This window comes from Myodes glareolus, chromosome 9, assembly GCF_982192425.1.
Source record: "Myodes glareolus chromosome 9, mMyoGla1.1, whole genome shotgun sequence".
Lineage (NCBI taxonomy): Eukaryota > Metazoa > Chordata > Mammalia > Rodentia > Cricetidae > Myodes > Myodes glareolus.
Window position 1 is genome coordinate 55,525,720 of NC_142034.1, and position 15,413 is coordinate 55,541,132.

The 15,413-nt window shown below is 41.1% G+C and overlaps 1 protein-coding gene across 3 annotated transcripts in view; it reads right to left on the minus strand.

Moving 5' to 3' along the window:
- The window catches only part of Myh10 (myosin heavy chain 10), a 130,839-nt gene that overhangs the window by 91,951 nt on the left and 23,475 nt on the right, over positions 1 to 15,413 (minus strand). For all 3 annotated transcript variants that reach the window (XM_087910490.1, XM_087910489.1, XM_087910491.1), the window contains exon 3: positions 12,293 to 12,449. In XM_087910490.1, coding sequence (XP_087766616.1) covers positions 12,293 to 12,449 — 157 coding nt within the window. The remainder of the gene's footprint in view (positions 1 to 12,292; positions 12,450 to 15,413) is intronic.

The following is a 15,413-nucleotide window of genomic DNA, read 5'->3' on the forward strand; positions in this document are numbered from 1 at the left end:
CTCTAAGACACTATCCCCTCACCTGGGTTCCGTGTCACTGACCCCTCCACCCCTTCAAGTGCCAGAAGAAGCACTATGCCAGTGCACAAAGGCCTGGAAACCTATAAGTGCATCCAGACAGTGACATTTACGATGAAGGACATTTAGTTCAAAAATCAAGTTAGTCTTCTAATAGGAGATGTGTGCCAGCTCAGATGCAGCAAGCGTAGCGTTTTCCACAGTACCTTCCAAAAACCACAGGAGAAGGCACTTAGCATCACAGACAAACCACACGCTCAGCAGTGGGAATGTTAAAATCAACAATCTCAGCCCCCACTGTAGGAAGAGCAAATGAAACCCCAAGAGAGGAAATGAAAAGAACAGAAAATAACACAGGGTGGGGGACCTTACTTAAAAAACAAAAACAAACAAACAAACAAAAACCCCAGTAACCCAAAGGGTCCTATTATAACAATTAAAGAAATTGACTGTATAATTAAAATCTTTCTCATGAAGAAGTGAATTTTATGAAATATTTAAGACTGACATAACATCAACTTTTACAGTCTTCAGGAAATGAAGAGGGAGAAATGGTTCCCAGCCTACTCTATCTAAGAGGCAAGGCTTACTCTGGCCAAATGCTAAACCTGGAAGAAAAAGTGTAATAGAAATCATTTATCTCATAAATAAACACACATAATCCCCCTCCCCCTGACACAGTTTCTCTGTAGTTTTGGAACCAGTCCTGGAACTTGCTCTGTATATTGAACTCACAGAAATCTGCCTGTCTCTGCCTCTCAAGTGCTGGGATTAAAGGCATATGCCACCACCGTTCAGGCACAAAAATTCTTAACAAAGTGATAGCAATAATATCCAGCAATAAATAAAATAAGTCAATGAATGCAAGTGGTGTTTATCCTTACTCTAATTCACTGGGTTAAGAGATTGAAAAAGAAAAATCACTGCTGGGTGGTGGTGGCACACACCTTTAGTCCCAGCACTCGCAAAGCAGAGGTAGGTGGATCTCTGTGAGTTCGAGGCCAGTCTAATCTACAGAGCTAGTCCAAGGACAACTAACAAGCATTACTCAATGAAACCCTGTCTTGAAAAGAAAGAGGGAGAAAGAGGGAGGGAAAGAAGGAGGGAGGGAGGGAGAGAAAGACTACTTTATAACTAAACAGATATAGAAAAAACATTGTGGGGCAGAATCCATTCATGATTTTAAAGGGAAAAGAAAGGAACGAAGGAAGGAAGGAAGGAAGGAAGGAAGGAAGGAAGGAAGGAAGGAAGGAAGGCTGATTTAGCAAACTAGAATACAAGGGAATTCCATACCATAATGGACTTTTTGACCTAAAACCCCTACAGTTCCTATCATCTTATAAATGTTATACATCTAAGACCATGAAGAAGGCAAGGATATCTGTTCCCACTACTTCCGTTTAATGTGGAAAAGCAAAAAAGAATGAAAGTTAAAGGCATGGAAGAGAACAGCGCTTGAGGGGAGATGGACTGTCTAGTACAAAACCTCAAGAAAACTTCAAAAACAAAACAAAATACCCACCCAGAATAAATCAGCTTTAAAAAATTTTTTTAAAAAAAAGTCAATATAGGGCTGGTGAGACAGCTCAGGGGGTAAAACCGCTTGCTATGCTAGTCCGATGACCTGAGAAGTAGAAGGACGGAATTTCCACTGACAGCCTCTGGTTTTCTTTCTTCCTTCCTTCCTCCCTCCCTCCCTCCCTCCCTTCCTTCCTTCTTTTCTTACTGTTTTAATTGAGCTATATATTTTTCTCCCCTCCTCTTCCCTTCCTTCCTTTCCCCTTCCCTACCCTTCTACCCTCTCCCATGGTCCCCATGCTCCCAATTCACTCAGGAGATCTTGTTTTTTTCTACTTCCCATGTAGATTAGATTAGATCCCTGTATGTCTCTCCTAGGGTTCTCACTGTTGTCTAGGTTCTCTGGGATTGTGAATTGTAAGCTGGTTTTTCTTTGTTTTATGTCTAAAAGACATTTATGAGTGAGCACATATGATATTTGTCTTTCTGGGTCTGGGTTACCTCACTCAATATGATGTTTTCTAGATCCATCCATTTGCCCACAAATTTCAAGATGTCATTGTTTGTTTGGTTTTTTTCTGCTATATTTTACATTTACACACTTCATTGTGTAAATGCACCACATTTTCCTTATCCATTCTTCGGCTGAGGTTGCTTTCAAGTTTTGGATATGACAAACAATGCTGCTATGAACACAGTTGAACACATGTCTTTGTGGTACAATTGAGCATCCTTTGGGTATAAACCCAAAAGTGGCATTGCTGGGTCGTGAGGAAGGTTGTTTCCTAATTTTCTCAGAAATTGCCATACTGAAATCCAAAGGGGATGTACCAATTTGCACTCCCACCAGCAATGGAGGAGTGTTCCCTTTACCCCACAACCTCTCCAGCATAAGTTGTCATCAGTGTTTTTGATCTTGGCCATTCTTACAGATGGAAGATGAAATCTCAGAGTTGTTTTGATTTGCATTTCTCTGATGGCTAAGAATGGTGAACATTTTCTTTAGTGTCCTTCAGTCATTATAGATTCCTTTGTTGAGAGTTCTCTGTTTAAGTCTGTACCCCATTTTTTTATTGGATTATTTGTTCTTTTGATGACCAATTTCTTGAGTTTTGGAGATCAGCCCCCTGTTCAAAGTAGGGTTGGTAAAGATCTTTTCCCATTCTGTAGGCTGCCGTTTTGTCTTGTTGACCATGTCCTTTGCTTTACAGAAGCATCTCAGTTTCAGGAGGTCCCATTTATTGTTTCTCTCAGTGTCTGTGCTACTGGGGTTACACTTAGGAAGTGATCTCCTGTGCCAATGCGTTCAAGTGTACTTCCCACTTTCTCTTCTATGATGTTCAGTGTCTTTATGTTGAGGTCTTTATGTTGAGGTCTTTGATCCATTTGGACTTGAGTTTTGTGCATGGCGATAGATATGGATCTATTTTCATTCTTCTACATGTTGATATCCAATTGTGCTAGCACCATTTGTTGAATATGCTTTCTTTTTTTCCATTTTATATTTTTTGCCTTTTTGTCAAAAATCAGGTGTTCGTAGATGTGTTGATTGTTATCTGGGTGTTCTATTTGGTTTCATTGGTCCTCTTGTTTGTTCTTAATGTCAATACCAGGCTGTTTTCAGTACTGTAGCTCTGTAGTAGAACTTGAAGCCAAGGATTGTGATGACTCCAGAAGTTCCTTTATTGCACAGGATTGTTTTGGCTACCCTAGGTCTTTTGTTTTTTCCATATGAAACTGAGTATTGTTCTTTCGAGGTCTGTGAAGAATTTTGCTGGGATTTTGCTGGCTGGCCTCTGATTTTCACAAGTACTTTCACAATTATATACACGCACTACACACAACACACACACACACACACACACACTAAAAAGTCAAACTGTCAGCGTACATGAACTTGAAATCCTAGTTTCATATAGTAATAAAGAAATTTCATTTAAAAATACACAAACACACAATGTCTTAGTTTACTAAGGTATTTGTTATGCTTAGCTGTTAATCCAGTAAAACATAAACACTATGTGTATACTAAAACAAACAAACACTGATGAGAAACATCAAAGAACACCTATGTCATGGAAAGGCAAGTTCTGTTCACAGACTGGAGAGCTCAATATTACTATCAGTTCTGCCTTAAGGGATCTATAGGGTCAATGCTGACCTTTTTAAAGAACAATAATGGGAGATAGATGCTATCTGATTTAAAAATCTATTGCATGGCTACCATTAGGCAAGTCAAAGTGATACTGATAAGCTAGATATTTAGATCAAAAGAATAGTCCTAGGGCTGGAGAGATGGCTCAGAGGTTAAGAGCACTGGCTGCTCTTCCAAAAGTCCTGAGTTCAATTCCCAGCAACCACATGGTGGCTCACAACCATCTGTAATGAGATCTGGTGCCCTCTTCTGAGCTGCAGACATCCATGCAGACAGAATGCTGTACACATAATAAATAAATAAATCTTAAAAAAAAAAAGAATAGTCCTAAACAAGACCTTTGATGACTTTCAACAAAGATACAAAGGCTGTTGGAGAAATAACCTCAGTCACGAGTGGTAAACCAAGAAGCATATAAAAAAGGAAGAAAAAAAGATACACAACACCACACTCCATTTTCTACACAGAATGACTCAAAATAGATCAGATCAGAAGAAAAACAAACTACAAATAATAAAGGATGTGTTAAATACAAAGAACAAATAGTTCTTCAAATTGAGCAATAAGAAAGTAAAATACGTCCCCCTGCCAAAAAAAAAAAAAAGCAACAAACAAACAAAAAAACCCTCTACTTCAAGGCTATAAATCCCGAATAAGCACATTAAAGATGGACTGGAGCGTTCAGTGGACAAGCACGAGAAACTACAGCAGACGGTCAGGAACAGAGCTCAGGGGAATAGGATCTTGTGAACGCACAAACACACGCACACACAGAGTTAGAAACTACTGCAGACCTATGAAAGGTTACAACAAAATTGGCAACACCCAAAGCTAATAAAGATTTGGGAAAACTGGAACTCCCCCACTGCTGGAAGGAAGGCAAACGATAACTTCTCATAACCGCCCCAACACTGAGAGGGAGCAACGCGAGCTCAAGAACTGGCCCAGGTGAAATGAAAGCTTCACTCGTGTGCAATTGACTTAGTTGCCCAAACCAGGGTACTAAATGTCCTACAGGGGGCAGGTGAGCAAACCAGGGATGCACACTGTGAAACATTTCTCGGCTCTAAAGAGACATGAACCACTGGTGAGTGTGGTCAACTGCAGTGAGCTAACAAAGGGCGTCAGCATCCAAAAGGCTGAACTGCAGATGATTATGACGTCCCGAAATTATAAATGACAGTATGTATTCCTAGCATTTATTTATCTTTGGCTATAATGAGGTATTGCTGAAAATACATAAGCAAGCCAGAGATGCTTATACCTTTCAAATAGTTCTTCTGGGAAGTCAGTTTTACTCCACCAATCCTATATTCTTCCCACTTCTTAACTTCCTTCATACTTATCACTGTTTGCCTCTCCAATGACATAAAAGTCCGACAGTGTCACTAGAAGGTTCCCCTCCATCTCATGCTTTGTAAGCTCAAGGGGCCTCTCCTCCTGTGCCCTTCCATATCTCAGAAGCTAGAGACAGCTCTACTATTTATTAGACTCCTTTTCCTGATATAAAATGATGCTCTTTTTTCATACTCCATACACAATTACGTGTTTTACGATGTATATGAGTGCTTTGTCTGCATGCACGCCTGCGCACCAGAAGAGGGCATCAGATCCATTACAGAAGGTTGTGAGCCAATGTGTGGTTGTTGGGAATCAACAGGACCTCTGGAAGAGCAGAGTAGCCAGTGCTCTTAATCACTGAGCCATCGCTCCTGCCCCTCTTTTTTTCCATGTTTTTGCTTTGAATTGTACTTGTAATAGGTACTTCCTTTTTGTATGCTATAGATTGAGCTATCTGCCCATCCTCAAATGTTTATTATTTGCCCATATTGAGACATTTTTCTTAGAAAAGGCGTATATTTGTTGTTACTCTGTCTCTTATTGTTGGGACTGAGATACTCGGTGACAGGTCTTTTGACTTCCTGCACATCTCGCCTTTAGTTCTCCTGATACAGGAAACTCGCATCACGTTCCCAGTTTCAGTTTCAAGAGTCACTTCTGAAGTACAGCAATTCTTTTCCTAAGGGACTCACCCCTCGCGCAGGAGGGGAGGGTATAGGTGCTGTCACACTAGGCGGCACTCACGACACCTGCCATGGAAGTACATCCTGATCGGCCCAGTGATGGGTAGTATCTAGGATCTGTCATGAGAGACCAAAGTTCCTTCAGTCAAAGCAACCAAATGGGAGAAGCAAGGGAACTCCTCGAGACTACAGAGTCAAATTCACTCAGAGAACAGGAATCACCTAGGCCTTAAATGTAACAGACTTTGTCTCTAATAGTCCAGGCCTTGTGATTCAGACATAAAAGTGGATCTTTCTAGTTTTCTAGTCCCTTCAATACCCCCAAGGGCACTGGTCTTGTTACGCTAATCATGGGTCAACTGGATCTTTGTTAATGATGCTACAGCCTCATTCAGGTGGGGCTCGGGTACTCCCGCTAGTTTACAGTACAGTCATAGTCAGTTCACAGTTTTACCTGCTAGGTCAACGCAGGAGTCTTTTTATACATTTCCTTTCGGTTTCGGTTCACTTTACTGCTATGCTTTTAAGAAAGCTCTTTTTACTGTGAATGAAACACAGAATAGCTCATTTGACAGCACACAGGCCCACAATGTTCATAAAATATCTTTTGTCTTTCTTGCTACATAAAATGTAGCCATAAATTTTTGTTGACTAATAAAATTAGATCTATAAGCGTTTCTTAACATGACTCAACTCTTTCTTTAAAAAAAATATTTTTATGTGCCTTGAAGCTTTGTCTGTATGTATGACTGTGTGAGAGTTTCAGATCTCCTGAAACTGAACTTACAGACAATTCTGAGCTGCCATGTGGGTGCTGGGAATTGAACCTGTGTCCTCTGAAGAGCAATCAGTGCTCTCAAGTGCTGAGTCATCTCTCCAGTCCATCTGGTCCTGTGTGTACGTGTGTACACAAAGTCAGGACAGCCTCTCTCACCAAATCCCACACAAACACATGACAAGAGTGAAGAGTAACAAGAACTTAGCACACACACTTGCTCGAGGGTCAAGCCACGGGATCTTTTTAGCATTAATACTTTGTCATTACACGCAGTCAGAGACTGTGGCCCGTCATTTCTTCTTGTAGGAACTGAGGTTTTTTATTGGTGGCCTGCTTCAGAATTTGCTCCAAGTTTGAAAATGTGCTTCTTGCTTGATGGACAGCTGTCACATATACTTATTTTTCAATTCCTGCTTGCTAAACTGTTCAATTCCATCTTTTAAATTCTTTTACCCCTTGAGACTAAATTCTGAGAAGCATGTGGCATCTTCCTCTAGGATCTTGGTTCCCACTCTCTTTACATTCCCCAAAGATGTCAGTTTAGGTATCTGACACAGTGACAACGGTGCAAACAAAAGTGTCATCTGTCTCTCTGGGTGATCACGGCACACTTTCTCCACGCTGTCTTCACTCCTTCCCTCACACTCTCCAACGCAGCCTTGTTCTTCGAGTTTCTACCACGGGCCGTTGTGACCTGCCTGTTGTACTTACAGTCCTCGAGAAGACAGAGAATTTTCCAGTTTATACCATGGGCTGTAGCAACCTATCTGCTTGCCTAACCCCTGAGAAAGCTTCAAAAATCTGACAATGCAAAGGAGGAGAAAAAGGGATAAATAATTACTCTATGTTTTTAAGTAAGGGGAAGTGATCTAGCGCTGTTGGGAAGCATCAAAAGCAAGACAGCAGGTAGAGTGACTCTCAAGACAACTGCACTGGGAGACTCCTGGAGAGAGACGAAGGAGCGGGCAGGACTAGCCTTGGATAGCAACAATACATGGTTTGTCGATCTAGTTGGGGAATCTGGGACAGTTCTCTGGTGACTTCTCATTTCTTAGAAATGAGAAATAAGTTGCTATATGGGAAGCCAAGGACCACACAGGAGCCAGAGGTCTGAAGTGCACAGGGTCCCAAACAATCATTGACAGAAAGTGCCAGTCATCTCTCTCCAGGCAGGGCTGGCAAGTTGTGCTGAGGGTAAAGTCATTTCAGTCCTGAATTTGCAGCAGGATCAATCTGATCACTGGATGAACACAGTGAGTTCAGGAGTATCGGCACCCAAGGAAGAACGCCAAGAGGTACACACAGTCTCACTCATCCAGTGTGAGAACTCTGACAAACAGGTACGACAAAGAATAAGTGGACAGAGGAACTAGGATGTGAGGAAACTGTTGAAAAAGTCACTCTGAATGACAGCTACACTGGGACCCACAGGAAGCAAGCACAGTTAGCCTCCCTGAGTGGACCAACAATCTGGAAGGACATTCCAACAGAGTCTGTGGAATTAAAAGAAGGTGATTCCATAAGATATTGGTGGCACAGGCGAAACGAAGCCTTTTTGTGGGTGGTTCACCACCAACTATGTAGCTCCTAAAGAGTCACAGCAAAACTTGAGGCAAAGAATCCCTGTCTGGGAGTGAGGTGTGAGGAGTGGGAGGCGGGTCAGCGCCATCGAAGAGTGAGGGGAACAGAGAAGACAGTTTGGGGAGGTATAGAAGGGGTAAAGAAGAAAAAAATTAGCAGAGATACAGGGCAGTTAAAGACACAACTCCCATCGTGGGGTAGTCTTCACGGAGTGCTCAAATGACATTCTCAAGGAGAAAGCCAGGAGTCAATTAAATCCTGGAAGAAAAATCAATGGACATTGAGCAGAACATATGGAGAAGTTGGATTCTCAGAGAGTGGGAGTTCCCTGAGACAAAATAAAAAGGAAAGCAGGAAGATCAGAGAACAAAGCCATCCCTGGCTACAGTGTGAGTGTCAGGACTGCCTGGGCTCCATTAGACAGCCAGGAAGGGGAGGGAGGAGCGGGGAGTGCTGACACAGATTCAAATACAACAAGAAACAAAGTAGAACAAGATATTTTGGGTTTCTTTCTAAGGCTTCAAAAAAGCAATACACTCTTAAATAGTTATGGTATACCAAAAGGAGTCCTCAAAGGCCACCGTTCCAGGCAGCTAGATCAAGAGGTCCTGACAGGAAGCTGTTTGGAGTAGAAGCTGACAGGAACAAAGGGAGAAGGGCCAGATGACGGTGAGCCTATGCAGACAGAGTGCAGGCTTGGGTGAACTCAGAGGGATACACACACAGGGAGATCGTTTCTGAGTCACGGTACTACAAATAAGGCCTGATAGTAATGATTCCTTTCCATGAAGATCCTCTGACTTTGTCCTGTTTGCCAAACTATGTAAGATGAGGCACACATCACCTCTGTTCAATATCCTGCCTGGAAGATCTAAATCTTTTCTTTAGCTCAGGTGTTTTCCCAAATGATTGTTTCTACCACGGAACTCAGAAAGACTCCATGTTCTCCAAGGCTCACAGGTTCCACCCTTTCCTGCTTATTTGCGTCTAATCTTCTGCAGATTGCTTTATTCTCTGGATGTGTCAATATTGCTGTCCTAGCTTCTACTGAACACGATATTTTTGCAATCAAATTCACGTCCAGTTGGGCAGTGTGGCGTACATCTTTAATCCCAGCACTAGGGAGGCAGAGGCAGGCAGATCTTGGTGAGCTAGAGGCCAATTTGATCTACAGAATGAGTTCCAGGACAGCAGCCAGTGCTACAGAGAAACTCTGTCTCAAATAAACCAAAAACCAAAACCAAAACCAAACCAAACCAAACAAAAAATCATGCCCAAGAGTTCTGCTTCTGCCCATTCATTCAACAAATATTTACTGAGCAACCAGTATGTGCCGGATACTCTACTGACATGGTGTCTCTTAGACTCCAAATCTAAAAAAGTTTTTTTTTAAGAAATATTTTTTTAAATATTTTTATTTATTTACTTATTATGTATACAATATTCGGTCTGTGTGTATGCCTGCAGGCCAGAAGAGGGCGCCAGACTCCATTACAGATGGTTGTAAATTACAGGTGGTTGCTGGGAATTGAACTCAGGACCTTTGGAAGAGCAGGCAGTGCTCTTAACCTCTGAGCCATCTCTCCAGCCCAAAAAGTTTTTTTTTTAAATGACTGATTGATTGATAGATATGTGTGTAGGTGTTTTGCCTGTGTGTACGCTATTGCCATGGAGGCCAGGAGAGGGCGCCAGGTGGCCTGGAACTGGAGCTACACCAGTCAGTCACCATTGAGTGTTAGGAGTTCAACCTGGGTCTCGGGAAGAGCAGTCAGAGCTCTTAACCACTACGCCTTCTCTCCAGCCCTTATATTTCGTAAAAAAGCAAACCTTTCAACATTTCTATCAGTAAACTTGAAGATGCAGAATATTTTCCCAAAATAATTACACATGACACGAAACTGGGATGACATTTTACGGATAAAAGAAACAGAATTTAAAAGATCTAGGCAGGTTAAATGGGGAATTTTCTCTAACATCAAAGCTGAGAGGAGCCCTACGCTCTAAGTGATCCACATGGTCCCCTCTCAGGCTCTCTGGCACGCAGCTGCCAGTTCACACGGTCACTGGGTGGACATGTGGGCCTAATCTGTCCTCTTTCTTGTGTCCAGCAGATAGAAGCAGCAGCAGGCAGTCCCCCCCTCACAGAATGGAACGTAAAGTTCTCTGTATCAAATTTAAAATTCTGTATATGATCAATGAATTCCATTTAATGTAGCTAAGAATGTTTCAAGTAAAAGCCATGTATGGAAGCTCAAGCCCTTAACCCTAGCCCTCTGGATGATGAAGCAGGAAGTCAGGGGTCAGCCTGGGCTACAGAGACCCTAGTTCAAAACCAAAGAACAAGAAAAATGTCAGGTTGCCTGGTTTTTAAACCTGTGTCATACTTTTCAACAACCTACATGTTCTTGGTCAAGTTGTCTAATTTCTTTGTGCCTCAGATTGGAGATAAATTATGAACAAATATAAATTTACAAAATACATATTATTATGCCTAGTTTATAGCAATTTTCAATGAACTGTCCATTCTAGCATTAGTAATGACAATACTACCATATGCCCGCAGACCACATCTTTCTCCTATCTTCCTCTTGTCAAGCAGACTGGGAACCCATTCACAGGACATAACATTTACTCTTTTAAGCTACTATACCGCTAGTGGTATATTATCGTCAGCTCTCCATTCAACCTGGCAAAAGGTTTAAAGTTTCTGTGCTGTCTTAACTACCTGAGTTTCAGGTCACCCACCACCTTTACAGGCGTTCCTCCTACATCCTCACATACAGTGACAGAAGCATTGATAAGGCCACACACACACCTCTCCGTGCACTGCATTCAAGCCCAGGCAACTGCGTACGTTTATTAGCAGCTCCAGTGCAACCCAGGATCACACAGGGGACTGTAGAATGGTGTAGGTCTCAACTGTCTGATAAAATTGTTCAGTGTTTCATTTTGCTAAAAAGTCAAAACTAATATAGCAAATACATTGTTCTTAAACTGACCTCGTCAATATTAACTACAGATCCTATAATCCTCCTGGTATGTACATTATGCTCAGAAGATTGCAGTATTTTCTCCTTTTAAAGAATTTGGAATCATGCATAGTAAAGCCCAACCCCAGCCTTCTGGGAACTTTCCCTTTCTACAGCCATCCAAGCACCAGAGAGGCAACCACTGCAACTGAAACAAGGGGCCACGGACTTGGTTAAGGGGCACCCTCCCACTTCCTGTCCCATGAGGTACTCTATATGGTCAGACTTTGAGAGGGGGGGGACCCTTCCATTGTGCAAAGTCAGGGTTCAAATGAAGACCTCAACAGTCTATAAAAGTCATTCTGATCCAAAAGCAATCAACACATTTTAAGACTTTTGTTGTCTCTTTATATGCATTTAAACTACAGTAAGATTTTATAATCCCCCCTCACTCAATGATGTATCTACCGTCCTATTATTCTTGTTGGTTTTACATGGATTTATTTAGCAGTACTACAAACTGTACCCAGGGCCTTGTACATGCTAGACGAGCAGCCTGCCTATCCCAAGTTACACCCTCAGCCCATATTTTTATCCTGAAACAGTGTCTCACTAAATTACCCAGGCAGATCGCCTAGAACATATGTTCTTCCTCTGCAGCTGGAACCATACACCCGCACTGCAGGCTCAGCTGGTTTATATTTCCTATTCTTTCATATTATTCTGCAGTGCTAGGGATGGACTGAACCCTGGGCTTTGCCCAAGCCAAGCAAACGTTCTGTTGCTGTACTACATCCTTCCCAGTCCTTTCCTGTTGGCTTTAAAGCCTAATACAATGGAGTAGTACTTGTACTAGTTTGTGGTAGAGATCAAATAGATTATCAAAAACTTGATGCTTTTTAATATTAGAAAACACGTGAAGTATTACTATGAAGCAGTAACTGTATTTTTGCTTCCTATGGTAAGTAGCCTCGTCTATTTTAATCTTAAACATTAATAATTTTTCAACAATAAATATTTCATTTATGGATTGACTGAGACAAGGTCTCACTATATAGCCCTAGCTGACCTGGAGCTTGTTATGTGGACCAGGCTGGCTTCAAACTCACAGATGCACCTGCCTCCTCAGTACCACCATGCCTAGTTCATTTTAAAAGAAAAATTAAAACCTTTTATAGGTCAGATTAAGACATTAAAAACCATTGTCTAACAAATTCAAAGTATTTCTTATTCTTGCATTTTCATTTACCTTGAAGCATGCATCTGTAAGCAGACTCTGATATGGCATAGATGTGTGGCGGCATCTCGTGACGCTTCTTCCCTCTATACATTTCAATAATATTCTCAGAGTAAATTGGAAGGTTCTTGTAAGGATTTATGACTACACAGAAGAGTCCAGAGTAAGTCTAGAATAAAAATGAATACAGAGTTAAGAAACAGAAAGTCAAAACAAACAAACAGAATCTGTAATTATCAGTCAGATTCAATCATAAGCCAGAAACAACATGATGATTTAAGCAAGAGATTTTTGTTCTTCCAGCAACTCATCTACCTCCAAATCAAGACATCTCACTAGGACAATTTCCTATAAACTCCAAGGAGTTTTAACATGGCATTTACTTAGGGTGCCGTTCTGTGAATTGCCCTTGTCTGTAAAATGCATACGCCATGGTTCATGACTTCATCAGTGTTCAAAGCCATATCATCAGCCTTTTATTTTCTCATTTACGCTCTCAGGAAAACACAAGTTAAGAAAAGCTTGTTAATGTTGTTTAGATTCCAAGTTATTTTCTTGAAGAAAATACCATTCGCTAAGTTCCGGTATAAAGGTCAAGGAAGAATATTTCCAATTTATCTGACAAGTGAGTAAATATTCCTTTTTTTCCCAATTCTTTGTAGATTTATTTAAGTTTATGTGCATGAGTGTTTTGTCTGCTATTTGCATATGCCCCATGTGCATATCTGGTGGCCATGGAGTCAGAAGAGGGCATGGATCTCTTGGAATTAGAGTTAAGTTGGTTGTGTGCAATCAGACGGACGGTCAGAATTGAACCCAGGTCCTCTGGAAGAACAACAAGTATTCTAAACCACTGCGCGCCCCCCCCCACTCCTTTTTCTCAAACACCTGCATAAAGCAGGATTTCCTTCAAGTAACTTCACAACAAACCGGATACAGAAGCAGACACAATAATGCAACTCTTTTGTTAAGACATGAAAGAGACTTACCAAAAAACCCAAGTTTTTACTCTGCTACTCTTTTGGTTTTGAAAAATATTTTTCAGCAAAAAATAACTGATGTTAACTTTTCTTTATTTTTCTTTGAGACAAGATTTCTCTGTTTAACTTTTTATGGGTCTATTACTTTAGAATGAGATGATAAGCATTAAATTTGTGTTTCTAGTATGGTATGCATCGTCACCATAATCCAAATACTACTCAACAACTTTTATGAAGTTTTATGAAGGTTTAGAGGACTCTAGGAAACATTTCTGACCAACATGGTATGGTAGTCAACATTCAGAAATGACAGTGCGGCTGGAGAGCTGGCTCAGCAATTAAGAGCACTGGCTGCTCTTGCAGAGGACCTGGGTTCAATTCCAAGTATCTACACGGTGGCTTACAATCAACTGTAACTCTAGTACTAGAGGATATGATACCCTCTCTGACTTCTTCAGGCAACAGGCCCGCATGTGGTATACATATATACAACCAGACAAAATACTCTGAGTACAAAAATAAAACATTTAGGAAAACAATATACATTTCAAAAAAGAATAAGCGACACACTGGACACTTATGGTTTGGTTTTTAATCTTTTCACAGACCGACTTCTAAGAATATTCTATAAAACTCACTATTAGAAAAGCAAAGAGAGGGAGGCCAGCTTCCAGATGTGCCAGGCTTTTGTGGGACTGTGGCATTTGGAATGGACATCCGGCTGCATAGAAGGCAGACCTTTTATTTGGCTAGACCAAATAACCACCAAGGAGATGCTAAAGCACTAGAGAGATGACTAAGCGGTTCAGAGTACTCGCTGCTCTTGGAGAGAGAAACTTTCTGTTCTCAGCACCCATATAACAGCTCACACTCATCTGTAATCCAGTCCCAGGGGATCCAACACCCTCTTCTGGCCTCCACAGCACCAGGCATGCACGTGGTGCACACACATACGACATGCAGTCCAGACACTCAAACACATAAGATAAAAATAAGCGCTTTAAAGAAGATGGGGTGTCTGGAAGATGAGCATGTTGGCTGGAGCTGTGCGGCCAGTTGCCCCGAGATGGAGGACGATAGACCATAATGAACAGCTGTGTCCGTAAGGGCTGGAACCTCTGGCAGTTGCTGCAGAAAGCTCTCTAGAGACCACTCTAGCTTGAATGCTGCAGCCATTAATACTAAAACAAGAGCAAAGCTTGCCAAGATGATTCAAGTGACCAGAAGCATCTCTGTCACATTCTTCACAGCTCTCCCTGAGGCACTACTGCAGGCATGTCGGAGATGGAGCCTGCCTGGAGGTCGCTGACTGACCTTTTGACTAATGCCCTGCATCTGACCTGATGAGATGGGAACCTGAGCCTAGTTTGCCTGAGGCTGGCTGGATCCATGGCTTGCCTCCCTCCCAACTGCACTATGTGGTGACTTTAAAATGGCTATAAATAACATTTCAAAAAGCTGGGAGAAATTGATTATGAATATGATAAATGTTTGAGACAGATATATTTGACTAAGTACACAAAATATGCATACATGGAAATATTGTGTTTTTAATGAATGTTATAAAATAGACTTAATTTTAAAAATATTTTATTAGGGGTGAAACAAAGGAAGGCAATCTCAGTTGTTAATATATTTACATTATATATTGTAATATGTCATAGACATACATCAATGAATCTTTAAACATATATCATTTTTTCATTCAAAAGTTAAGTCATAGTCTATCAAGACACTATGGCTTCTATACTTCACGTTTTTAAGGGGTAAATAATTACAGAATGGGAACAAACAAAAACCCCTCAAGGTTAAAACACACAAATTAAGAGTGATATTCTGCACAGCAACAAACTGTAACAAGGGCACATTTAATCAGAACCAAGTCCAACATGTCTCAGGCAGTTTCCTGAGGACAAGGATTACAAAGATGAGTAAGTCTCACAAACATGAACTAGGTCATCAAAAAGAAAACATTAAATAATCATTAGCATCTCATGTTTGACAAAGACAGACACATGTAACAAGCGGCTACACAGAAATCTTATTAAAGCACTAACCCTGAGTACCTGGAAATTAGCTCAAATATTGTTTGTTTTTTGCCATACAAACTCATCATTGAATTAATACTGTACCTCTTCGGTCTTCGCCAAACA